Raw genomic sequence first — 26,881 nt, 5'->3', positions numbered from 1 at the left:
GCATCCGGTCCCGTACCAGCAGACTGAGAGACAGCTTCTTCCACCAGGCCATCAGACTGCTGAACACGTCATAGACACCTCAGCTTCACTACTGGAACTTTAACATTATGCACTCCACACTGTACAGTAACGCCACTGTTTTGCACATGTCTCACTCTGTATATTTTATTTTATTTATTTTATATATTTTATTTATTGTTTACCCTTCCTACAGAACAGGAAGGTGATGAACACAAACATACACCAACACACGAACACACACTTCTGCATGCGCCGACTTAGAATGAAGAGAAACACACACATGAACACTTATGCACTCGTTGAGGGAGTGAAAACTGATACATACCCATGCACTAAAATCAAAATGTTGATTTAATTTACTAAGAAGTGACACACAATGCTCCAGCTGCTGCAATGAAGAATGCTTTACTGACAAAGGCTCAATGCTGCGCACGACAATGTCAAAATAATAATAAGCCCAGAGGGCATTTGTGTGGTCTGGGGAGCAGAGTCCGGAGCAGTTTGGTTATGAAAACGATGCCTGTGCGAGATATCTGGGGCTTAAGGCCTCGACTCAATTGTTTACTGTACACTAAAAAGAAAAGAAAACTCTCTGAGCAGTGGTGCAGAGTGAAAACGAGGAATTAACAGTGTGAGTCTTATTTCAGAGCGCCACGTCATTGTGATGGAGATTTAATAAAGGAGGAACACACGGACAAAGAAGAAGAGAAGGGGGGACAGCCCTTGAGCACGATTGCCTGAGGCATTAAAGTTCTGTACTAAATTCTGGTTTCCAGTGTGAGAAAAAGTCACGCAGTGCCAGTAGTAGAGCTAGGTTGAGTGATGATTCTAAATGACTGTAAGTAAATCATCGTACACCGTTCAAGTTTCATGATAACGGGGATCTAGACTTTGTTGAACCCTAGGCAATTTGAACAGGTAAAATTCGAGTGACCAAGTAGCAGTTGAATAAAAGTCATTGAATAAGTGTTGAAATAAACTGGCAGAATTAAGAGAATTAAAACATTTCAAGAGCTCAAATTACTTAATGGTTCAATTTTGTTTCACGAACGCAAAACATATAGGGTTATGAATATGAAAAGTTGAGGTGGTGTTGATTTGACTCTGTGTAGGTTTAGGTGGGTATTTTTATTGATGGGAAGAATATTCAGTGACAAGTCCCAAGACCCGGGCGTCTGCATTTTGTTTTTGTTATTTTTCATTTTATTTTGTTTTATATTTTGAACAGTGCACTGATTTTTGTTTGTGAATCTTTTCTTTAAGCAGATCTGCACATCGGAAATTATAAGCATTACACGTCGGCGAGAAAATTGTTGTAAGTGAGTTTCTCCGCATTGAAATGGGTTCTGGAGGAAACACTTGTGGGGACAATTAGAAACGAGAGTCCCTGTCTAAAAAAGGATTCAGCGAGGTAATCCAAACTCAAGTTCTTGTTTTCTTTTTGAGATGACGTCATTTTGCTGAGGGCGGAAATCTAAATGCGGCGATGGTTTCCACAATCAGCAAAGAAAGAAAGAATGGATGAAAGACTGGAAATAAAAACAAACGGACTGACTGGTAAAAGATGACGAGACTTGACCATGACTCAAGGTTAACCACCTCCACCTAGATAGGATAAAAGGGTGGATGAATTTATGTGTGTTTCTTTTTACAGGAGTAGAAGGATGACAAAATATTCGAGGATGAGTGAACCTGTAAATGCCATTTTTGTGTCTTGTGTTGCTTACAGAGGTAACTGCGCAGCGTTACCATTTACATTTTCTTCCCTACAGGGTTACAGTTTTAATGTTTTTCTATTACAGGATTTCTGGGCGGATGTGTGAAGAAACGGTGTTTATGGGTTAGGAGTTGGGGATGCTATTACACTGTATTCTGGTGAGAGTGTTGGGGGAGACACACCCTGTCTTGAAAACTGTGATTCTTTTACAGGAAATGTTTTTATAGCACCTATGGAATGAGGATGGCTGACTACGGTCAATGTGCTGCTAATGTTTGCTTTGCTTTGGTGAGAAGGGTGCAGTAGAAAACAGACAAGTGACATGAAAACAAGTAATAATAACAAATAACAAATTTGGGGACAGGTTAACCTAGAGCCCACTAACTGGCCATTAGGGGCTCTCTCTCTCTCTCTCTCTCTCTCTCTCTCTCTTGGAATAACATTGCCCAAAGGGTGAATAAAGCAAATTGTGGCAATAATAGTGATTTAATGATTGGAGAAACCTGAACATGATACTTGTCTGTTGTGCTGAATCGTTTATTACTCTTATGATTTGCAGGTGGTTGTAAATAAGCTGTTTACTTTAACAGGTTTGCTTTTTAGCTGAATTGCGAAATACAACTAGAACGATTAATTGAGACTAATCGCAACTAACCGGAAACTGAGGAGGTTCTATATAAGGAAGAATTAAAACAGGTATAAAGTGCATTTGATCTTTAATTGCAGGTGGGACCATGAAGATTTTTTGGTACAGATTGCAGGTTGTTGCTCATTATTGAAGTGTGCTTATAAAGGCAAAACCTATATAGGGGGTCTATAATTTGGTTTGTGTTTTAATAATTTAGGTATGGCAAAATTAAAGGTTTCTAGACAATTTAGGGAACGAGTGAGAAGCATAATTAGATGATCAGAAACTGAGTACTACACTCAAGTTAGAATTAAGAATGCCCAATTTGTTTGAGGTCTGTTGTTCATTTTTATACACACATTGCAAATGTGCTTTTAAGGAGCTGGCACTTAGTCTGTGAAGGTCAAAAGCTTCATCCGACAACGGATCGGATTGATATATTGGAGCTATTGACTTCACGTGCAGAGGGTTAAATGCATGCACGCTTACACACATAAGCATGGCATAGGATTGGAATAAACAAAGTCAACAACATTAGGTTAGGAGAGCCAGCGCAGGAGAGGTGTTGGCTTTCTGTCTCTTGCAGAGAAGGGAACAGACACCAGACGGGGACACGGAGATATGGGGATCCTTCACAGCAACTGGGGTCAAGTGCCATGGCCTTGGGGCTCCTTGAGAAGATGGATCCCATAACCACAACAATGACCAAGAAGGGGTTGGCGAAAACTAGGAACACCAGAGACCAACGTGGTTCGAGAGGCTTTTGGCAAAAAGGGGGACACGGCGGTGACAACGGACAACAAACACACAGATCTGTGTAGCGACTGAAGGGTGGTCTAACCCCGGAAGTCGAAGAAAGAAGAATCCGAGGGCGTTTCTTCACTCCAAGAGGAGGTGGTAAAGGGGCCTGAAGCGTGTCAGGCTGAAACTCGAGTCTGAAGCTAAAAGAACAGCTGGGTTGTGGGAAAATCGGAAAACAACGGAGGTGTTGGGATTGATAAGTGTCATAACGTGTTTGTTTGGTTTGGAAATAAATCCTGGTGTGAGTTGGGCTGGCAAGCCAGCCCAAAGAGGAGGAATGTGACCAGGAGATATTTTATTTTGTATTCTTATGATCACAGTTATAATCAGAAGTATCAATCATTAATCATTTACCATTGTTGAACCAGTTGACAGAATAATCTTTGAACCATATCTATGTTAACATTAATCTACACAGATTATCAGTACTTTAATCAGTCTATTGTTGTTCTGTACTATTCATGTTATTTGCTTAAAGCTGTTTCACAGTTCTGTAATCACTCAGAAGCCTGTGGGGCCTGCTGGACCCTGCCTTGGTTCTATGTTCAGTTCTGCACGTACACAGGCCTTGAAAGTACATGCACGCTCTTATATAACACACGCATGTGTACACACACACTTAGTAAGAATAGGACAGTTTTCTGATAGATATACTTTCACAATAGACACGAATAGATATACACACCACACACTGGTTTTCTCTGAGTGCTGGGCTGAGTGGAAACATCTGGAGGCCTTATAAGGAGAACTTGTGGAGTGAGGGGAACTTCCTGAGTTCTGAGAACTGACTGATACTTATCATGGGACTTGACGTCATCATTGTAATAAAAGCCTTGTGAGATGCTTGTTCGGGGGAGATCGGCTCTAAAAGGCTTGTGATGCTCATCTTCCCCATATGTACATATGTATAATAAAATCACTATTCTGACATCTACTGAGACCATGCAGTCGTTTGTCTCTTCCTCAAATTCGAACCCTGACACTCTGCATTGACCTCTGTCTCTCTTCCACAGCATGTCTTTATCCTGTCTTCCTTCTCTCACCCCAACCAGTCGCAGCAGATGGCCCCGCCCCTCCCTGAGCCTGGTTCTTTTTTTTTTTTTTTTCTTTTTTTTTGCCTGTCCCGTTTGGCTCTTTTGCCATCAGAATTATTATTATTGTTGGGCAAAGAACGATGCCCAACGGATTTACTTTACCAAATTGACCATCCCAGCCTTGCCATAATGGTCCATTTGATTCGCCTTTTATTGTTTATTTTATTTTCACTTGTTGAATACGGGACAGACTTGACTGGAGGAAAGAAGGGGAGAAAGAAAGAGGGAAAGAGAAACAGCTGAGAAGAGGGACGGGGGAGAAGGGCAAAAACCAAAAACCAACAGAATGGGCAGTAAAAAAAAAAAAGAAAAAAAAAGAAAAAAGAAAAAAAATGCATATTTCAATCACCTGGATCACCTGTTGAGAAAGAAAAAAGAAAACAAGCAGAAGAGAACAAGAGTAATAGAATAAACAACATCACAATGATATATGGGAATATGACAGTAAATACTAAATATTAAACATTATTGTGCAGCACATAAGATCAACAGAACACAGTGTGCTTTGAGGTAGGAGCCAAAAAGGGTGTAGTTTGTGGGTGTGATCACCCGTGTGTACACCTGTGAGCATGGACGCGCTTGTTTTTTTTGTTTTTTCAATTTTTTCAATTTTTTTTTATTTCGCTGAGCCTGGTTCTGCCGGAGGTTTCTTCCTGTTAAAAGGGAGTTTTTCCTTCCCACTGTTGCCAAAGTGCTTGCTCATACACAGCAAAATCTCCAGTGTTAAATTAACACTAGAGAGTGTCTATATGGGTCCACACCTCTGAGTGTTAAATACAACACTGTTGAGTGTTAAATTAACACTTTTGACAGTGTTATATGTTTAAAAGTAACCTAGTCAGTTTTGAAGATTAACAATGGCTAACACTGAGCAGTGCTGATTTTCTAACACTGGAAAATAACTCAAAATGTTAGAAATATTCCAGTGTTAGAAAATCAGCACTGCTCAGTGTTAGCCATTGTTAATCTTCAAAACTGACTAGGTTACTTTTAAACATATAACACTGTCAAAAGTGTTAATTTAAAACTGGAGATTTTGCTGTGTAGGGGGTCATATGATTGTTGGGTTTTTCTCTGTATCTATGAAGCGCCTTGAGGCGACTTATGTTGTGATTTGGCGCTATATAAATAAAATTGAATTGAATTGAATCACCTGAGGGCTTGCTCTCCCTCGGTGGTCCCAGATGCTCGTTGCTTTAAAAGAAACAAATCCACCCCAAATAAATACGAGCCCAACAGAACACTTATCGCATGCACTAAGTGTTTTAGTTCAGGCAATAATTGGTGGCACTAAAATCACTTAATATAACTTATTCACTGCAAATCCACACGGAGCACCTCTAAAAGACCTAATTCCCCTAAGGTAAGAGGGGATAAGCTCAGGAATTGCACATTGCCCGACTAATATTGCACCAGCCCATTGGAAATCAAAACAAACCCAGCATAAAAAACAAATAGTTTTAAAAGGTGACCCTACTCTAAAACCAACTTGGGAGAAAAACACAACGAAAAAGAGGAGGAGGAAAAAACAGTGACAAATTCACATGTGCAGCCTGTCCTGCAGGAGGCAATACAATATACAGGGAGTGCAGAATTATTAGGTGTCAATGGAAAATTGTATTTAGTAGTCAGTATAATCTTTTAGTGATATAAGTTTGCATATGGTAGAATACTGCATGTAGTTATTTGTATTAGGAAATATTCAACCATGTATACTTAGAGGCATATAATCAATTGTGTGTGATCTCTAGCAGGCTGCAGGCTTGGTGTGCACCCCAGGAATGCACCCCCACATCCTGGGAGCATGGGAGAGGTCGTACCTTGTTTTATTGTTTTACGGTAGGATTAACGTAGCTATGTCTGTTTTAGTTTAAGTGCTTCTTTACATATAGATGAACTGCTGGACAACCCAACAATCATATGACCCCCTATGAGCAAGCACTTGGGCGACAGTGGGAAGGAAAAACTCCCTTTTAACAGGAAGAAACCTCCAGCAGAACCAGGCTCAGGGAGGGGCGGGGCCATCTGCTGCGACCGGTTGGGGTAAGAGAAGGAAAACAGGATAAAGACATGCTGTGGAAGAGAGACAGAGGTTAATAACAGATATGATTCAATGCAGAGAGGTCTGTTAACTCATACTGAGTGAGAAAGGTGACTGGAGAGGAAAAACTCAATGCATCATGGGAATCCCCGGCAGCCTACGTCTATTGCAGCATAACTAAGGGAGGATTCAAGGTCACCTGGTCCAGCCCTAACTATATGCTTTAGCAAAGAGGAAAGTTTTAAGCCTAATCTTGAAAGTAGAGATAGTGTCTGTCTCCCGAATCCAAACTGGAAGCTGGTTCCACAGAAGAGGGGCTGTAGTCGCAAATTTTGAAGCCATCCTGATAATCTTCTTCCACCAACGATGTGGAGATCCAACCCTTTTAGATCAAATTAAAATCAAGACACTCAAAAAGATGCTCTGTAAAAGAGTAGAAAAAAATAGATACAGACATGTGCTGCATGAAAGACGTTAGGGAAGGTTAGTTAGCTGGAGAGCGAGTTATGCAGGAGAACTCTCAGCAGCATTAACTGCCCTGTTACTGCACCACCTTAATAAACCATGGTGAAGCAAAATGTCTTGTGCTTAAGACTCTACATGAAAGTTAAAATATATATGTTCAGTGCACATAGATATATAGTGTATATAGTTACATAGTTATACATATCACACAAAAATCCACCACATCCCCCCTTGTGGTACCTGGAGGTACCACCTAAAAAGACCCAATGACTAAAGAAGAACCAAAATCGTGAAAACGAATGCGTGCGCTGTTTTTTTGCTAACATACTTTAAAGCAAGCTCTAAATAGAATATAAGAATTTGTATAAAGATCCCACACAGTTGTTGCTCTATTGAATAAACCCCAGAAACCTCATAGTCATCAACATAACATTCTTCCAACGCTTCATTTCTCTTAGTCAATTAATTTAAGACTAATTGATTCCTCTTCATTTGCAAATCATACTACACAGTATCCTTATCAGAATACTCAAGAAACTTAAAACTAGCCTAATTACAGTAAAATGAAAGTGAGGCATGAAACACATCAGCAGAGACACATAATACATACACGGATTACACAACACCATATGTGACATTAAAAATAATACAATAAAACAATTAATTCCCAATTTTGGATTTCATCTTGGTCAGGTTCAACTTCTTTTTCTGAACAACTTCTCAGTGTGGGCTTTGAAATGTTCTTTGACCATCACTTCATCTTCTTCATCTGACATAAACCCACCAAGAGCATTCTCTTTGTGGGCCGGTACTGCTCACCCGAGTAAACACGAGCTGACATTGACATGAATTAAACATAAAACATTATATACAGTATAAGATTTTGTAAGGTAAACCTAGTTCATACAAATGAAGTAAAGAAAAGTTATTAAAACAAAACGTGCCTTGCTGTTTATTCTTTCAGTGTCCCACAGTAGCACATTTCCTGCTAGGAAAATGTCAGAAGTCACATCATTTCTGTAAATTGGGAAGTAACTGTAATACATCAAGTCACCTCTGTCTCTTGTTACCAGGACTTTTTAAAATGAATGGTACAACATGGAAAGAGGCCCTACACAAGAGTTTAGCTTTGAGCTCAATATGCGATGATCCTTTCAGCCATGACATCTCTGACATGGGAAACCAGGGAATTTGATTAGAAAATGGTGAAGGATTTTCTTTTCAGTTAGAAACTGGATTTGTGTAACATGGTGGTGAAAAGCCCCCAAAGAAAGCAGCATATGATCAGTCGCTATATTGCATTTAATACAAACGTCCTTCGTGTATCCTTTGAATACAGAACAGATCATTTCTGATATCTATGAGTAAACCCAACGAGCACGTGTCCCAAAAGACCCCACAGTGTTTTTTATCTGGCTTTTCCCTGACAGTTAGTGGACACTGACAGATGTGTGCTGAATATGAAAGGAAACAAAAGAACTAAAGAAGGTTTGCAGTGTTAAAAACAAGAACTACATGAAGGTTGTTTCATCCTGCTGTAACTTATGACAGAAGCATCTTTTGTTTGTTTTTTCATTTATTTACACAAAGACAGATGTTGAAATAACAGGAGTAACAGTTTAATTCAATTGAAATCGGTCCAATCGTCTATAGTGAAATTATTGTTTTTCATTAGTTGGCAAAAGATGGGGGTTGTTGACGGCAATTCAGTGAATGCAACAGGGGAGGACGCCAGTTTGGATGGAGGGGAATCAGCAGGACAGATGAGATTTTGTTTAGGAGTCGAGTAGTTGTGTGAATGAGGAGAGGAGAGCACATTAGACTGCTGAGAGACGGGGAGGTAGTCAAGCACTGACCACATGTCTTCTTGGATTTCAGCAAAACAGATGGGCTCATCTCGGTCTTGAAATAATTCAACTCGGGGTTGAACTGATGCAGTTTGAGAGGCATCTACAGGAGAGGCAGGGGTGGGTGAGGGCTGCTGAGACTGCGCAGTGATGGGGAGGGGGTCGAGCTCTTCCAGCACTGACAGCAGTTCTTCCTCACTGTCTGCGACAAAGGCTTCCTCTGTCTGGAACTGAAGGGCTGCAACAGGGGAGTCCAATGAGGAAAACAAACACAGAGTTTTCATTAGCTGATACAAACTCTGTGCAGTGACTGTTTCATCATTCAGTGCAGTGATGCACACATGTAGGAACTGCATGTTGGCACTTTGGACATACATAGTTTTCTTTGGTTGACCAGGCTGGATGCTCTTTGGCATGATTCTGTCTTTCTGTTTCAGCCTGCTTGAAATATCTGGCTTTCTGGTCGTTTGAAAGCGACTTCCAATGTGGACAGAAGATCATAAGAACACACTGTGAGCACTGCTACTACACATAACTACAGGACAGCTGGGACACATGCAAAAACATGAGCAGACAACATTAACAGATGCATAAATGTATGCAGAGTTACACACTTACTCTCTGTCCCACCACTGCATTTACGGCTGCACTTCCAGGGATGTTGAGTTCAGCAATGACCTTTGGCCTCTGCTCTTTGAGATAGAGCATGAAGGCATTTGGAGGCTTCGTGACGTATGGCCCATCTTCATCCTGAATGTGTTCACTGACAGGTGTTGCCAGCTGTGGTGGCTTGTCTCGCGCTCAAAGAGGACAAAATAGAGAACAATACAGTGTTCAGCTGCCTGGCTGTGCTTTACACACAGCCCTGCTCTGGTACACACAGCCCTGCTCTGGTACACACACTATGCCGGCCTTTGTACACTCTCTCCATCTAATGATAGAGAGGAAGGATACATTCACTACTTCTAGCCTCCACTATTCAAATTGAGTATTTTCACAGTGTCCTAAAAGCTTCCTGAAAAGCCTTTACACTGTTTTCCAAAACGCTGCATCCAGAGCACAGTCAGGGACTGGAAGGAGAGAGTAGATTTCCCCCATATGGACTTCTCTCTTCATTGGCTCCCAATTAAATCCCAAATAAAAATCCAAATACTTGCCCTCACACACACAAGGTCTTGAATAATCACCCCCAATTTTGTCTACAAGATCTCACAGTGCCATATCATCCCAACAGAGTGCTTTGCTCTCAGACTGCTGGCTTCCGAGGGGATTTAAAAGTACAATGGAAGGCAGAGCCATCACTTTTCAGGCCCCTCTCTGTGGAACCAGCTCCCACTTTGTATTCGGGACACAGACACTTGCTCTCATTTTTTAATTAAGCGTGAAACCTTTTTGCCAAAGTCCAATAACTTGAGAGAGGAGCCAAAGACGTCCTCGTCCCAGATTCGTCCCAAGACAGATTCACACCTATTCGCACCTTGTCTGCTGTGACCTGAAGAACTCGCGTGACCATTGCGACTGTCAAGGTGCTAAAAATCACACAAGAGTTTAAATGCGTGAGAGGCCACACTTGAGTAGCAAAGAAGCTTTGCTGATGAGATTAAATGTGCAGTTGCATGAGAGCACTAGTCTTTTTAGTGATCCACCTTTTGACCAGTTTAGAACCTGACAAGCGAGTAATCCCAATGCCCACCTTGTTAATTGTCCTGAAAGCTTCATAAGCCGGACAATGACTCAGTGATGTTGCAGTTTTTCACAGCGATGGTGGTATAGTGGCGAGCATAGCTGCCTTCCAAGCAGTTGACCCGGGTTTGATTCCCAGCCATCGCAGTTGCTTCTCGCAGTGCTGTTCAAGCATGTGGGCTGCGTACTGTTTTACAGTAAAAACGTTCTCCGCTCTTTCTGCAAAGGCTTACAATGTCAGGCCAGGTGCATTCTTCATCGGCCTCGCTGCTACCGTTTGCTGTGGAAAGACACTGTTCACACAGGCTTTGAGTTCTCATCACTTCATACCTATACCTTCTTACATGACACTGTGATTGGACACGCTACTTCTTCATAAAGACACCCAGTCCCACTTTAAATATTGTGCTGAATGTTTGGAATGAAGATAACATTTTACTAACCATGTACTGATCAGCTCTTTGCGGTGGCAAAATCATCAGCTGTGTGTGTTACTGTTCATGCAAACAAGCAAGCTAATGTCAGCCAGCTAGCTTCAACCGCAGCTGTGCTGCACCGATCTCACGGAACTGCAAAACCACAAGCTTTCTCACCAAAGTCATGCAGCTACCGCATTTACAATCCAGCGTGGCCATTGTTGTGCACATCCTACTTGAAAGACGTGTGGCGTAGGACTTGGAAGACGTATGTCTTTCAAGTATGTAGTTCCAAAACCAAATGTGGTTGTTGTGGCCGAGCGGTCAAGGCGATGGACTCGAAATCCATTGCGGTCTCCCCGCACAGGTTCGAATCCTGTCGACAACGGTCAGCTGTTTTGCGGCAGTCCAGACGTTGATTTGAGAAGAAGCCACGGCATGGAGATCACCTGAGAAGGTGCCAGGAGAAAGAGCCAGGCCTTTGCTTGTGAAAATAGAGCACGCAGAAGCAATGGACCCAGCTATGTCCTGACAAAATTAGGCACATATTCAGTAAACATGGCATCCTTCAATTGCTCTCTTAGCCACCCCAGACGTGTAGTCATCCAGGATCCTGTCTGAGTACCGCCAATGACTGATGCGTCTGACAAATGCTGATTGCTTTGCAAGAGGATCGGGATTGGAGGGACAGCGGATTTCACCGGGAATGGGACAACAGCAGAAATAGCTTCAAACATCAAACATTACTGCATGAAAAGCACAAAGAGTGGACACATTTCATTGTTTGGAGCACTGCTTTTCACTTCAGCTCTTTGCATGTAAAAACTTTGCTCTTCTCCACAGCTGGCTGACGGACACGCAAAAGTGCAAGCAAGAGTGGCCACAGACCCACTATGCCGGCCTTTGTACACTCTCTCCATCTAATGATAGAGAGGAAGGATACATTCACTACTTCTAGCCTCCACTATTCAAATTCAGTATTTTCACAGCGTCCTAAATGCTTCCTGAAAAGCCTTTACACTATTTTCCAAAACGCTGCTGTGCTGCCCCTTTAATCCTCCTCAGTTCCCTCAGTTTGAGATCCTTCCTGGGCTTGGTGTCATGGTACTCCAAGTTTTGCCAAACTTTGCAACTGTTGTAGCCCCTATGTGTGGCTGTGCTAACGACAAGAACACTTTCACATGGACTTCAGGTGCACAAGCGAGCTTTGAAGAAGTTAAAAAAACTCCTGGTGAATAGTCCTGCACTGGCACTGTTTGACCCTGCCTTGCGTGTTGTGATCTCTACTGATGCAAGTGACTATGGGCTTGGTGCTGTATTTGCTCAAGTGCAACCTGATGGCACAGAAAAACCTGTGGCGTTTGCTTACCGCACACTGCCTGCAACAGATCAAAAGTACTCAACTGTTGAAAAAGAAGCTTATGCTTGTGTGTGGGCTGCAGAGAAATGGAGAACGTATTTGTGGGGCCGACGTTTCACTCTGCGGACAGACCACCAAGCTCTGACAACGCTGCTGAGCACCAAAGGGTTTAATAGGGTTGGCATGCGCATCGCCCGCTGGTCTGCCCGCCTCCTGTGTTTTGACTATGATGTTATTTGCCGCCCAGGTTCTCAGAACTATACAGCTGACTGTCTCTCTCGCCTGCCCCTGCCCGTTTCTTCCCATCTCACATCAGATTCAGATCATGAAATGGTAGCCCAAGTTTCTGCTGCCATGTCCTCACTTCCAGTTGCGGACTTTGACTCTGCCTGTTCAACTTGCCCTGAACTGGTTGCTTTGCGTTCACAAATACAAAGTGGCTGGCCTGCCTCAATCAAAGCACTTGATGTCACGCTTGCACCTTACTACAAAATCCGTAATGAACTCTCAACCCTAAGTGATTATGTTCTCAGAGGCTCGAGGCTCATTGCACCACTTTCAGTGAGACCTAAACTGATTGCACTGGCACATGAAAGTCACCATTGTGCGCACAAAACAAAGATTAAGAGATCTCTACTGGTGGCCAAAAATGGACTCACAAGTTCAGTCTGCCATAACCTCATGCCTCCTTTGCCAGTCCAATGACAAAACTGCACATACTAATCCTGCTCCTCTCCAACCCGTCCCACTGCCTGATGGACCGTGGAAAAAACTTGGTCTTGACATTGTTGGGCCTTTTGATACTGCAATACCTGCTTGTAGATACGTCATAACATTGACTGACTACTACTCCAAATGGCCTGAGCTTGCCTTTTCACCTTATGCTACTACTGATGATGTCATTCAGTTCCTCTCATCTGTCTTTAGTCGTCATGGCAACCCAGAGAACATCATAACTGACAATGGTGCACAGTTCACCTCTGTAATGTTCACCTCATTCCTCCAGAATAGAGGCATCTCCCACAGCAGAACATCGGTCTACTACCCAGCTGCAAACGGAGCAATCGAACGGTTTCATCGTGCCCTCCGCACCTGTATCCAGACATCAATCCAGCAGTCGAAACCATGGAAGGCGACTGTGCTGGATTGGCTTCAAGTTTACTGTGCAACACCGCATGCAACTACTTCCCTCTACTTCCCTCTCCCTAAGAACTCCTGTGTGGCAGGAAGATGCGTACTATACTGGATGTACTCCCTTTGCCTCCTGCTGTGTCTCCACTGGATACGTTGCACGTCACTCAGTTCAGAAATATCAGTTGAAAATGCAATGTTACACTGATGGTAGGCGTCACGCACGGAAACCTTCTTTTCTACCAGGAGAGAGTGTGAGGATAAGGAAACCCCACCATGTTCCCAAAGGACATCCCAGATTTACCCCTCCTGTAACAGTAACAAAAGCCAAAGGCTTGAATGCCTTCTTGCTGAGTGATGGAAAGAGTTGGAATGCCACTCATCTAGCACGCTGTCGCCCAGTGACTGAAAAGAACGCTGACACTGTGTAAAAATAAGTAAAGTGTAAAGTGAGCTTGTTAGTCCCCATAGGGAAATAGTTCCTCTGCATTTAACCCATTCACCCAGTGAAGCAGTGGGCAGCCACCAGTGCAGCGCCTGGGGAGCAGTGTGTAGGGACGGTACCTTGCTCAGGGGTACCTCAGGGTAGCCGTTCAGTGGAGTCGAACCCCCGACCTTCCGATCATGGGGCCACCACTCTACCTACTGAGCTGCTAGGCTGCACCACACTCAGACTGGCTCACCTACTGCCAGAAGACTGCCACGCGTCAAGTACAAGCCTCGCTGGCACAAAGACTATATTGTAGCATAATAGGTTGCTTGAAAAAGAACATTAGAGAAATGTTATTACTTGTTCTATCTTGAGTTTAAAAAGAACTGATTTTCTGCCACCAATGCACTAAGAAAAAATTGTCATGGAAAAACTGGAATAATAATTTCTTTTCATTTTACGTAGGAGTGCAATATAGTTTCAGGCTTATTAAACTTTGCTAGTTGTAGTATTCTGATGGTATAACTATTGCAACATTTAAGTTCACAAGTGTATGTGTGACTTGCTAAACAGTGAATTACTTTATTTCTGTACTACGCTATTTGGTGAACTCTTTTCATAAAGAGAGAGGAGATGTTGTCCTGTAATGATCGTACCATATTGCACCACTAGAGGGTGGTGTCGTGAAATAAGAGTAAAGTGGAGTTGGAAAAGTTTTAGAGTTAGAGTATAGTTAGATGGCTAACTGATAACTTGTTGTGTCTCCCTGTTACCTCTACGATGTAAAGTCTGTGCTGAATTCATTAAAGAGCACTGTTCCTTTATGAGGACTGGTTTATTACCGGCCGCTACTACACTGTTCTTTAAGGATGTCTGCATTTCACACAACTGTCTAATAGGATAAAATAATTGACATTGTATACCCAAAGGTCAAGTCTGGATAAACGTGTATATGATCTCCAACTTGAGTGCAAAGCCAAGGCATATAATTGTGGTGTGTTGCTCTAATTTGTTTCCTCTCTGTGCAGGGGGATGACTGAAGGGATCACCTTGCTAATCCTTGCTGTCCAAACTGGCCTCATTGAGCTGCAGGTCATCCACAGAGCCTTCCTCCTCTCTATCATCCTCTTTATTGTTGTTGCTTCCATCCTGCAGTCCATGCTGGAGATAGCTGAGTCCTAGCCCTGGGAGCATGTAGAGGCAATTAAGATAATATACCAAAGACTTTTTTCATGTGTTTATTTTAAAGAAAACTCTGTGTCCCACTGTTTGTTTTATTTTTTACTGATCATAAACAACTATTAATAACTATGGGCAGTTAGTTAATTATCACAGAATTCATTATCTATGGTCATCAGTACAACTCATGCTAACATCATAAGTTAAGTAATACTACGGTGTACTGTCCTTCTTTCTTCATTCTTAAACAGGCAGTTTGTCTTTTTGACATCAATAAATGTAATCTGACTGAATGTGTGTTTGCAAAGCCTGTTATCAACCTGACTGCTTTCTCATACGCTGGTTTTGCTGCCCGTCCCGTAGGAGTTTGTGGAAGCACTTCCGTGCAGTTTCTCTCTGTCCCTTCCTGCTGATCTTTCCAGCGTACATGGCTTTTATGATCTGCCAGTTCTTCCACACGGACTTCTGGCTTCTCATCATCATCTCCTCCTCAATCCTCACCTCTCTCCAGGTAACACACAACCGCATCGCAGTGTGCAAAAACATTAAATTAAATAGTTTAAACTTGCTCTACCCAAACAGTTCAGGCCAATAATAATTAAACATGTATATTTGCTTGTTTTTTAATTCCATAATAACTCTGAAACACTCTACCGCCAGGTGCTTGGCACTCTGTTGACCTGTTGTTCTCTTCATGGTGGAGGAGTTTCATAAAGCTCCAGTGGAGAACATGGATGAAGTCATATATTGTGTAAATGGGACCTACAGATTGCTGGAGGTTCTGGTATGTGTCACACACACGTACAGCAACTCTTTGCTAAGTTCTGACTGTAAACCAACACTGTCATGTAATGCATCAGCACTGTCTCTGCCTCACTGTCAGTGATTTGTTACCTCACCAGGTTGCCGTGTGCTGTGGTGTATCAGAGAGTGTATTTGGCGAGTGGAGTATGATGGGAAGCACCATCATCTTGGTCCACTCATACTATAACGTCTGGCTCAGAGCCGAGCTGGGCTGGCAGAGCTTCCTGCTCAGGAGAGATGCTGTAAACAAGATAAAAAGCCTCCCCACAGCTAGCAATACACAGCTGGAGCAATATAACGACATCTGTGCTATACCTTGTGTGTCACCTCTGACACCAACAACTGCAGCAAGCGTTTGGTGCTAGAGGTCACATTTTGAGTTTGTGAAGATATTTAAGGTAGACACACGTAATTAGCGGCAGCTGTGTTGTTGATCGGGAGGAAGCAAACAGTTTGTGACCGCTGCGCTGCTGTTAAATCCTAGAAATAAAGAATCTGAAGGACAAGATGAGTAAGGCTGGAGTTATTGGACTGTATCAAGTTTAATAAATTCATCCATACCAGTGACATCGCGTCACCCCCGCCAACGAACACCCCAGTGGTTTCAAGCCTGGGCTTAGCCTCTACAGGAGAGGTTTCAGCCATGTGTGTCCATCACAAGCCCACCACCATGATCTCAGGCCTTGAGGCAACAATCATGAAAACTAATCTTAACTGAGAGTGTTGGATGTCCTCATTGTTGCAGAGCACATGGACAGCATACTCACCTGGTTCTGTGGGCCAGCAGCACATGTCACACCATCCATCACCCTTGTCATCACATTCAATCTTGGTCTGAGAGAAACCTGAAGACAGAAACGTTCAATGATAAAAACACACAGTGGAATAAAATTGTGAGAAGTCATCAGTTGATGCAGTTTAAGGACACTTGTTGTTCTGTGCAGTCTCACCTGGAGCTCGCGCTTCTAGTTCATGCCATCATCACCAAAGATTCTTCAAATAATAGTTTAAAGATGTCCATGAATGCACTGCTAACTGCTCTTCACCCTGATAAAAATCAACATGCATTTAGAATAAGAAACACTTTTACAAAACCAAAAGCTTCACTGTACTTAGTGATTTATATGTCTAAGAAACAGGTTCAGTTTGTAACTGAGAGAGCGGCTCAGTGGTGCTGAATTATATTTCCAATAGAAACACAATTTCATATGTTGTAGTAACAACACACTGCCACAAGATGGCAGCCTAGGCCTACTTTACCATGCTGTTCCAGTCAAAAAGAAAAAGTGACAGAGCCTTGAAAGAGTGACAGAGACACTTTTTATGAACTCATCTGTAATGTGTCACCTTTTCTGTAGAATGAAGAAGTGCTTCCCTTCTTTTAAAGTAAATACAGGCTTACAAAGATCCTCTAAACAAAAAATCCTCGCCTGCAGAGAGCAAAATCTCTTAAATAAATGGGGGTAAGCGTAAGCTGAAGCCATCTGATGTTTATGTTCATGAATATAACACACTGAAACATTTTGTCTTTGTTTTTATTGTTTATTAAAATACTTTTAAATGTCTAGTTTTAGTTTAAGAACCATCTAGTCCAGCAGGTGGCGGTAATGCACCTTAAAGCTCTAACCGCCAAAGAAAAACCCCAAAGAAGAAGAAGCCGCGAAGTTTCCGCTTCATTGCGTTTGTGTTTTAGTTTATTTTTCTTCCTCATCTAAAGTGAAGCACTAAGGTAACTTTGATCTGAGTTCAGTCAATCTTGAATTTAGCTCCTGAGTGAAGTTTTCTGTTGCTCTCCTCGGTCTCTGTTGTCAGTTATTTGTGAACCAGTTGAAAGAAAAAGCCTCTACATCAAGTCAAGCTGCTATAAACTAATTTACAAGAAAATATTAACAAATGCTAATGAAACACAGAGAAGAAAACAGTGTTATTATTAGAAGAAAGCTTTTAAATTAGCTAAGTGTAATCAGAGTTTCTATTATTTTATTAGTCTGTTACTAAGCGCTAGTTAGCATCTCTGTCACTGTGTGGCACCTGCATAGTTTTTGAATGCAGCGTGCTATCCAAGCTAGCTAGCTAGCTAGCTAGCTAACGCCAGCCATCATCAATATAAGGTCACTTCCAGCGCCAAAAAATCCAAATATGTTGGCGGTAAAAGTGCTATAATGAAATCAATTTAAAAGAAAGGTAAAAAATAAATGTATTCCAGACTAAAACACAGCTGCCTTTGTCTTATCAGCAAAGTTGTGTCAGCCCACAGGGCATGTGATTGTAAAAACTGGCCTCACTCTGAGAGGCCTGTTGTTAGAATCATTTCAAAGATAATTTGATAAATTCTGATCAGTATTCAGTAAATGAGCCTGATTAACTGTTAGCAAAATAATAATGATAGGCCAGAGATACCAGAGATTCATTTTTAAAACAAATACAGCCTCGAACCCCAAGAGGGGATCTGTGTTTTAAAAGTACTGCAGAGTTTTTAAAATAGAATAGAATAGTCTTTTATTGTCTTTGTACATATTCAACTAAATTGTGGGTGCTCCACACCAACTGTGCATGGAAAACAATATAAACAGTAAGACAGTAAGAATAAATTAGAGGACAGGTTGCAGAATGCTTGAAAGTAGTGCAATGGACTTGATATAAGTAGAGAATCGGAGTGTGACTGAGTGATGAGGGTTACTCAGATCATGGCTCAGATTTCTACACCCACTCAGATAGGATAATCTTCCACGGCACACCTGATCAGTTCTCACGGCACACGTATATATGCCGCGGCACAGTGGTTGGGAAACACTGTACTCGTTTATGCAGGTCCATCGATTGTTCTGTTTTTGTTCTTTGCCAGGGCTTTTTTTAAAGAGGAATTGCTCTCCTGGTACTGGTGTGCCATACTGCTGAATTTGGTATCGGTGCTCAAACCTTTTGTGTATGTTTTAAACAAGTTGCTCACCCAGGGAAGCTAAAATTTGTTGTTTGTGCTCTCAGATGAACATATGAGACACTTTGACTCTTCAGTGCAGTGTGGAGCCTAACAAAGTTCTGTTTTGTGTCCCAGCTGATCAGCAGGAGGAGAAGAGTCTGACGGAGCAGCAGGGGAACATTTACGCTACTTGGACTCAGCTCAGCCACTGCAGAGAAAACAATGAGTTCGACAAAGAAGGTGACAGATACTAGTGTTAAGAAATACTCCATTAACCCTTTAAGGCCTATTGGAGCAGGAATGCTCCGTTTTGCGTAACAATTTTAAAATCCCGGTAGAAATGCACTTAAGCTAACACAATTATTTTATTTAGGAATAGTTGTACTTACATCTTATGCCATCAGCTTGCCCTAGGTCACGTTTCCTTCCACATATGTATTTGCAGAAATTGCATAAAAAGCACTTGCAGCAAAAAAACATAATATACCAGAAACACGCTTTGCTGTTCATAGCACTTCCTATGTTGGAATAGATGCCAGCGCGAACTATCACATGTCCGACTTTACCTGCCAAAACCTGCCTTCAGCGACACCTATACTGGTGTTTTTAAAAGTCATGTTTGACTTTATTCTTTTCTGTATTGTTTCTGGGATGCTTAGAACTCAAACTGCACTGTTGGTAATAGTTTATTTTGATGCACATGCTGTTTGTTTGCAAATTTGCATTATAATATTTATTTTTGTTTTTCCTCAAAAATGCTCAAAAACAAATTTCCTGTGGTTGGAAACAATGTGCAACTTTTTTAAATTTACAGTTTTGAGGGATACAATTTTCTAACTACAAATATGTGTAAAAAACAAAACAAAAACAATTTAAATTTTTTTGTATTTTATTGCAGTTTTTTTGCACTTTATGTAGTTACTATGGACTTAATGCATAGATATTATTAACATTTGGGATATAATGGTCATATTGATGTATAGCAACTTGAAATGCTCCCCAAAATGGCATTAAGGCAGGGCTCTAGACTAACTTTTTGCCGGTACGCCTAACTTTAAAAAGTTAGGTGTACCAGCACAAAAGTTAGGCGCACACAAATTTTATAATAATTTATATAATATAATGTGTTTTTCTGGATACACTGTGCTTTTTCAGCATTCAAAGATTGATGACACTGTGTCAGAGCACTGGCTATGAATTTCAGAAGGATCAGGCCTTAACTTAACAGAAAAGTTAGCAATAGTTCTTTTCCTATTACAGCTACATCCACTTCTGTCGTGCCTAGGCTGCTCACTAGGGCTGGGTATCATCACTGATTTCTATAATCCATTCGATTCCGGTTTTCAAAGTCCCGATTCGATTCAACTTAGCCTCAGACAGTCAGAAATATTATAATTCTGATCATTTATCAGTACTGACTTCTTCAGAATTGTGAACATCACAGCAGATGCCTTTGTGTGAAAGTAACTGAGAATAAAACACAGAAAAACATGAAGGAGATTTTCCTTGTCTGGCTTTTTATAGCAGATAACCTTCAAAATATTCTACAATGTTCTGCATATAAAGTTCGCAGGTCGCATTTGCGACCAAATTGGTCACACTCTAGAGCCCTGCATTAAGGGCATGTAAAAATTAGAGATGGACCGATCCGATATCACGTATCGTATCGGTTCGATACTGACGTAAATTACTGGATCTGATATCGGAGAGAAATAAAAAATGTGATCCGATCCATTAAATTTCAAAAAAGCACCTCACAAAACTTGCGACATGGCGTAACTCGGCTCATAACCGTAGCACGTCGGAGCAGTGTGCTCACGTGATAGAGCGGCTGTGTGTATTTGTAGCCTTGCTACCAATCCGGCATTTCATCTCCGAGGAAGTTATCCCAGAGAGAAGTAAAGCAAGTGTGTAAGTTCGTCTCTGAATGTTTGTAAAGCATTCCTGCGATGGAACATATATGGAGCGACTGCCTCTTCTCTCCCCCTCCCTCTCCTGCTGCTACTTCAGTCATGAAATCATGATCAGCTGATCGGCTTTTCTGTCGCGAGTCCGTCTCTCTTGTTTGTTTATTGCCCACTTCGCGCCAGAAAGAGGAAACCAGCAGCTGAACAACAGCAGCACGTTTAACCTTGATAAGCTGTTGTTAGAATTTATTTAATATTACTTTCTACACCAGGATCCTTTTCTAGCTGACGGCTGGTAACTGTGCAGGGGCGGATCTAGCAAAGTTTAGCCAGGGTGGCCGATAGGGCATTAACAGGGAAAAGGGGGCACAAAGACATACTTTTCTTTCTTATTCTCATTTAAAATGTCTAGATTTTAATAAATAATTATCTGAATCTTACACCCAAAGTTTTAATCTGATGTAAAATGTATAGAAGTCCATGACTGTATATAGTAACTAAGCCTAATATACCCTAGTAAGCTTTACTACTTTTTCCTTTGGGAAGGTACCATCTGTGCAGTCTGCAATTCTGTTGAAGAAAGATGTTGAATCTATTTAATTATTCTTGAAAAATAATTGATTTCTGTGAATCTTTTTTCACACTGCATCAAATTAAAGTTGATTATGTTGATTAAGCATCATGAAGTGGAGGGTGGGTGATTCCCTATCTATTTTTTTTTTTTTGCTGGGAGTTTTAGAGCCCTATTATTTAGGTTACTTACTCCTTAAAATACCAGAATAGGGAGGATGGAGTAGGATTAAGTGTATTAGATTGATCACTATTACTGAACTATGAAATATTTGGGTGCTGTGTATTTTTTGCATACAGGTATAACAGAATAGCTTTAGTGTTTTGTTTTTTAACTTGAGTATGAACTTATACAAAAACAGCAAGATATTTAAAAAAAAACAGTTCTGTTGATTAAAAAAATACACTATATCGGATTCATATCGATATCGGCAGATATCCAAATTTATGGTATCGGACATAAAAAAGTGGTATCGTGCCATCTCTAGTAAAAATATAAACATAAGCTCTTGGTTCTATGGTAGGTCTTAAAGGGGTAAAAGATGAAGTACTGATATATATTTTATGCAAAACTAACTGAACCTTGTGCTATATTAATGTAATGTAATATTCATGTAATAATACAATGCCTACATTGTAGAGGGTGACTTTGCCTCTAAAGAGGAAAATGGGCAGGGAAGAGGTTAAAGTGGGATTCAGCAGGATTCAACCCTAAAATCAGCTGTAGTGGCTCAGTGTGGGGAAAAGAGTCACAGCTCACAATCATTTCTGTTGAGAGCTCCAGTCGATGTTCTTAATGTACAGGATGTGATCAGCTGACCTGCTGCTCTCTGTGGATGTACACAACTGAATTCAACCAGATGTCTGCAGATGTTTCATGAGTTGTCCTGGCTGATTTCCATCCTCTACACCAGGGGTGTCAAACTCAACTGCACAGGGAGCAAAACTCAAGGCACACTTTAGGTCGCGGGCCGCCAAACAAGATAAACATTTATTGAACACTAAAACCATGTTTTTTTAAACAGAAATATGAATAAAAACAGACAGGAATTTTATTCCAGAATAAATAAACTTAAAAAATCAACTTTAACTTTAAATGTTTTGATCTTCATAAAAATATATCCTGTCAAAATTATGCAAGTTAGAAATATGAACATGCTGCAAAAACCCCAGAAAAAATAAATGAAAACATACACAAGGTTGGAGCTGCATGTAGACGGAGCTGGGGCATTGCTGCAGGAATGGAACTAATAAACTGTGCAGGCCATTCAGTGTCGTACTTTGCCTTGAGTGTACCATTACACTGCAGCTCCATCTGAATCTGCACAGGTGCAGTTTCCACGTAAAGAAGAAGCTTGAAATTCTCTTTTTGTGCTTCACAGTCACCAAAGCGCCGCGAACTCAGTGCGCTCAGTTTATCAGCAAAGTGCGCCGACTTGGTTCAACATTACTTGGCAACAGGGAAAGTGAGACAGGTTGCACTGGTGCATTTGTGACAGCTTCACTTGAAATGCCTTCACTGCATCATACATGCCATGTCCATTGTTAAATCTCCCAATTCTTTTGATCTTTGGGCTGAAGGAAGGACAATACTCGGTGTATAAATGCTCAATCAACAATCTTTTATTCCATACAATTCAACACTTTTGAGCATAAACCATCCGGAGGGGAGATGAGCGCGGGAGGGTGTCCGCCTGATCTCGAAGCGTCTGAGTGTTTCTCACATTCTTATAGCTTCAGCCCCCCTCCACCTAGTCATAAAACCTAAACATTCACATTCTTTCTCTCTTACGGCGCCTAAGTGACGGCCTTGGCTCCCTGTTTTATCTCCTCCTGATGAGATGGGGCAGAAAACCTCTCCGGTATGCTCTGTTCTCTTCTAATCAGACAAATAAGGCCATGACTCTCTGAAAACAGTATTTCTTATACCTCAGCAGTATAATGCATCATAAAACAATATCACTCATTCACAATAAATCAGCAGTCTAATGTAATACAAATCAGTTTAATAACTGTAATAGTTGTCACCTTCTTCAAAGTCAGGAGAATAATGCAAACTAAAACTACATAATAATTTCACTATCTTTAATTAGGGGTATAACGTGGCATAAGATAATATAATAATCTCACACCATGAACTGACAGATTTCCTTGCTGAGCTCAAAAACTCTATTGAGAACTTTTTCCCAACTCAGCCAACGGAACTCTGTATGATAAGGATGTCACCAAACTCTGAATCATAGAAGGATGAAATTGACGGTGATTTAAACCTTTAAACTCAGATAAGATTTACGGTTTGTGTTACAGTGATCGTTACATGCTCCATTTATAGGACTTTACCACACAGCCTGGTGTATGATGCAGGATTGGATTTCATGTGTTACTGTTTAGGCTCAAATCAATTTGATCTTTGATGCCCGCAGTGATGAAATAACTCCCCTCAAATGACTTAAACCAAAAGTAACAAGCCTGTGTTGAAAATGTAAGGAGTAGAAAATACAGATTTTTTTTTAATGTAGCGAGTAAAAGTAAAAAAAACGTCAGGTTACAGTCAGACTCTGACATCATCCTTCACTGAACCAAGCTAGTAACTGTTACATATGATTTATTATTATCGAATAAATTATACAATTATAGAAATATATAATAGGAAACAAACAGGAAATATAAAAAAGTACAGACCTGGTAAACATTTATTACTATGAGTGTGTTAGCATTAATATTTGTGCACAGGCAGGAGGGATGGGCATGATTTTAGAGTGTTTGAACAATGATTAATTATCTTTAACAGCAGGTTGGATGTAATGTGTTACTACTACCAGTAGGTGGGGATAAGAGACCTTTAAGGTGTTTGGTGCCACACTCCACCTTCAGGTTTAAAACTAGTGTTAATGGAGGGAGTTTGAAGCTTCAGTTTGTTTAATGACTGCATTTCACTCACTGCCTCTGCTTGTATCTCTGTCACTGCAGGACCAACGTGGACCGAGAAGTCAGCGCTCTCAGGAGGCTGACAAACCTCACAGAAGAAAGAGAGAAAAAATACACCTGTGACGAGTGTGGGAAGGATTTTACCTGGAAGTTTAAACTAAAACAACATCAGCTCATCCACACTGGAGAGAGACCGTTCAGCTGTGACTTGTGTGGAAAGTCGTTTTCCTGGAAGAATGTCCTAAAAAGACACCAAGTCATCCACAGTGAAGTTAAAGCTTACAGCTGTGATCAGTGTGGCAAAGCTTTTACTCAAAGTAGCAACTTACAGAGTCATCTAGTTACCCACTCTGGAATTAAAGCATACAGCTGTGACATCTGTGGAAAAACCTTCAGCCGGGTATGGAGCCGAAATATACACGTACGCATTCACACCGGAGAAGATGTGTACTGGTGTGATCAGTGTGGGTCATCCTTCACCACTGCAGGTCAGCTTAAAACACACAAACGAGTCCACACAGGAGAGAAACCATACAAGTGCAGACACTGTGACAAAAGCTTCTCACATTCAGGTCATCGTAACAAGCATGAACGTACACACATGGAAGGAAACTACAGCTGTGAGCAGTGTGACAAGAGCTTCAGTAATCTCAGTTCATACTCTGCACACAAACGATCCCACGTTACTAATAAACTGTTTCACTGTTACCACTGTGCCAAAACATTCACTTCATTATCTGCTCTGTGCAAACATCAGCGCGATCACGCAGGGCTGAAACCGTTCCCATCACAGGATCAGAGTGAATCTGAAGAGAGAGAAACATCCTCTGGTTTCAGAGTCCAACTTAAAACCCTGGAGATCAGGCTCCACAGAGTTCAGGTCGGCTCTCCTTAAGTTTAAGTTAAAGTTCTAATGAGGCTATGAATCAAACTGTTCCTATAGTTCAATGTTAATCTTTATAAATTGTTCTTCTGTTTGTGTTCAGTCGTTACCTTTTTTTTCAGTGGTTGGATGAAAAATCAGTTTCCTGTTGTTCAAGTTTTTATTGAATGTATTTTGTTAAAGTTCTTTTTGTTTAACTTCTTAAAGTTTTTTAAAAAAAAGTTAAATAAAGAATTGTTTGAACGACAAAGATTTTGAGCCATGATGTCATTTCCTGTATTTCAGAGTAAAGACTGAAGTGACAAATGGAAACATGTTTACAGTCATGGAATAAACACTGATGGGTCATCTGTAGGAAGTACTATTGCTGACCTGACAGACTCGACCTTGTTTACAAAGAAAGAAAGGAACTGATGACATGTGTCAGCAGAGGCTTTCAGGGTTGTCTAGAGTAGAGCTGATAGTCTTAAAGAGAACACGGCGATTATGACAATTTAACACAATGACCTGAGAAACATTCTTTTAACATTTCAAAAGAAACCTGCAATTTGTCTTTCTTCCACTTTCACTCTGCTCTCCTACACTGACGCCTGACTGCTTGGGTGGATTCATTTAACCAGGGCTGTGGAACACGTTTTGGGCGCCTGGTTTTTAATGGGTTCACAGGGTTTAGGGTCTGAGTACAGGTTTCCTGGAACTGCAAAAGCAGCTCATCTGGGGTGGATCCAGTAAGTAATCTAAGGCTATTCATCATCTCTCCCCTCAAAACAGGACTACAACAGTTCAAAATCAGGACTACTTAGGACTTAACCAAAACAGAACCAGAAACAGCTGGGGGAGCAGCACAGCAAAGGACTCATCCAGACTGGAAAAACGAATCGGGAAGGCTAGCTCTGTGGTCGGCATGAAGCTGGACACTTTGGTGATAGTGGGAGAGAAAAGGACATTAAAGAAACTGCTGGACATTATGGAAAATGCTGGGCATCCTCTGCACATGCTCGTAAATAATCAGAGGAGCCTATTCAGCGACAGGTTGCTTCTCTCAAAGTCAAGAACCAACAGGCTTAAAAACTCCTTTGTCCCACACGCCATCAAACTGTTTAACTCCTCGTTGGAGGGGAGAGGGAGGGGAAACAGGAGGACAAAGGCGAGTGGGAACAACTGAGCTGTAGTGCCTTTTCACTGTGCAATATTTGCAATATTTTTTTATATTTGACCTTTTTTGTGGGGCAAATAATATTGACACCAGTCATTTTGAGTTTTTCTGAAATGATTCTGTTGTTGTCTACAAAATATTAAAAAAAATTAAGCTTTAGGGAAATCCTCTGGTTTAAAATCCTGTTTTAAAAAAAGCACTTGGGACAATTGTGGTGGAGACAGCTTTTGTTATAATATCAATAATATTTTTATGAATATGGGATACTGTTACATGTTTGCATAGACTTTTGTGGAATATGGAGACACTCCTGGCATTATATGAGCAAAGTGAAACTCATTTTTTAGGGTTCATGGAGATGAGTGTGAAGATCCAAACAATCGCTGTCAGTGATGGAGAAGCTTTGATGAAAAAATTTGGTAAAAAGTTCACCAGCATGAAGGAAATGAAGTTCTCAAACTTTCCTTAGGAGGACCCCAGCACGCCTGCTTAAAGAAAAGTGTGCTGATGTGGATGCTTGCAGTGACTGCTGTATAGAGGCCATCACATGAAACATATCAGTGTCATAAATGTTAGTTTAGTCACGTGTTTGTTTATTATCCTTATTGTTTTATCTGGGACTGTTTGCAAACATCTCAGAGAGAGGAGACACCAGCATCTGAACAGAGACTCAAACCAGCAACCTGCAGCTCCCTGCTTGGCTGCTCCAGTTTTCTCCTCTCTCATGTTGCCCACCAGTGATTTCTAGCTGCCCACCCACACAGCAGGCTAGAATATGCACTGAGCCTCAGCACCATGGTTGCAATACTTGGACATGTTTTCTTTATTAAATAATGAACCAGACCCCAAAAAGTAAACAGCTGTTATTGCTAGGCAACGGGAGCAGCATTTGGTGATGCA

The 26,881-nt window shown here is 41.2% G+C and overlaps 2 protein-coding genes, 3 long non-coding RNA genes and 2 other non-coding genes across 8 annotated transcripts in view; 5 read left to right on the top strand and 2 right to left on the bottom strand.

Moving 5' to 3' along the window:
• Nucleotides 1-26,881, bottom strand: part of LOC146685644 (kinesin-like protein KIF1B) — a 55,433-nt gene that overhangs the window by 17,307 nt on the left and 11,245 nt on the right. The gene's annotated exons all lie outside the window — the stretch shown is intronic.
• LOC146685650 (uncharacterized) lies at nucleotides 474-4,107 on the top strand. The gene is made up of 2 exons (XR_014916784.1): nucleotides 474-656; nucleotides 804-4,107. It is a non-coding gene; the product is annotated as an uncharacterized LOC146685650 (long non-coding RNA).
• LOC146685649 (transcription factor 7-like) lies at nucleotides 6,775-9,481 on the bottom strand. Its single transcript, XM_085441583.1, has 3 exons — nucleotides 9,233-9,481; nucleotides 8,990-9,124; nucleotides 6,775-8,852 (listed from the first exon to the last, which is right to left on the bottom strand). The coding sequence occupies exons 1-3, from the start codon at nucleotides 9,320-9,322 to the stop codon at nucleotides 8,718-8,720; spliced, it is 360 nt and encodes a 119-aa protein (XP_085297709.1). The 5' UTR covers nucleotides 9,323-9,481; the 3' UTR covers nucleotides 6,775-8,717.
• Nucleotides 10,373-10,444, top strand: trnag-ucc (transfer RNA glycine (anticodon UCC)). The gene has a single exon. It is a non-coding gene; the product is annotated as a tRNA-Gly (tRNA).
• On the top strand, nucleotides 11,020-11,101 carry trnas-cga (transfer RNA serine (anticodon CGA)). The gene has a single exon. It is a non-coding gene; the product is annotated as a tRNA-Ser (tRNA).
• Nucleotides 14,195-15,763, top strand: LOC146685646 (uncharacterized). Of its 2 annotated transcripts, XR_014916748.1 has the most exons (4): nucleotides 14,195-14,726; nucleotides 15,177-15,324; nucleotides 15,474-15,597; nucleotides 15,716-15,763. It is a non-coding gene; the product is annotated as an uncharacterized LOC146685646 (long non-coding RNA). The 2 variants fall into 2 exon arrangements; XR_014916749.1 differs by lacking the exon at nucleotides 14,195-14,726 and having other exon boundaries at nucleotides 14,889-15,324.
• LOC146685645 (uncharacterized) lies at nucleotides 17,277-24,967 on the top strand. Its single transcript, XR_014916747.1, has 3 exons — nucleotides 17,277-17,346; nucleotides 18,673-18,777; nucleotides 23,985-24,967. It is a non-coding gene; the product is annotated as an uncharacterized LOC146685645 (long non-coding RNA).

This window comes from Copadichromis virginalis, linkage group LG19, assembly GCF_057382275.1.
Source record: "Copadichromis virginalis isolate Kocher_CV1m ecotype Utaka linkage group LG19, C_Virginalis_male_GT1.1, whole genome shotgun sequence".
NCBI lineage: Eukaryota > Metazoa > Chordata > Actinopteri > Cichliformes > Cichlidae > Copadichromis > Copadichromis virginalis.
Note: the sequence above shows the minus strand (reverse complement) of the source record. Positions and strands in the feature narration are given on the sequence as shown.

What these genes read in the sequence shown, in the direction of transcription:
- LOC146685649 (XM_085441583.1), bottom strand. Translation starts at nt 9,322, where the DNA reads ATGCTCTATCTCAAAGAGCAGAGGCCAAAGGTCATTGCTGAACTCAAC. An exon ending in ATGCAGTGGTGGGACAGAGA is followed by an intron (nt 9,125 to 9,232) that starts GTAAGTGTGTAA and finishes CAGTGCTCACAG; the next exon opens with TGTGTTCTTATGATCTTCTG. An exon ending in GGTCAACCAAAGAAAACTAT is followed by an intron (nt 8,853 to 8,989) that starts GTATGTCCAAAG and finishes CCCCTGTTGCAG; the next exon opens with CCCTTCAGTTCCAGACAGAG.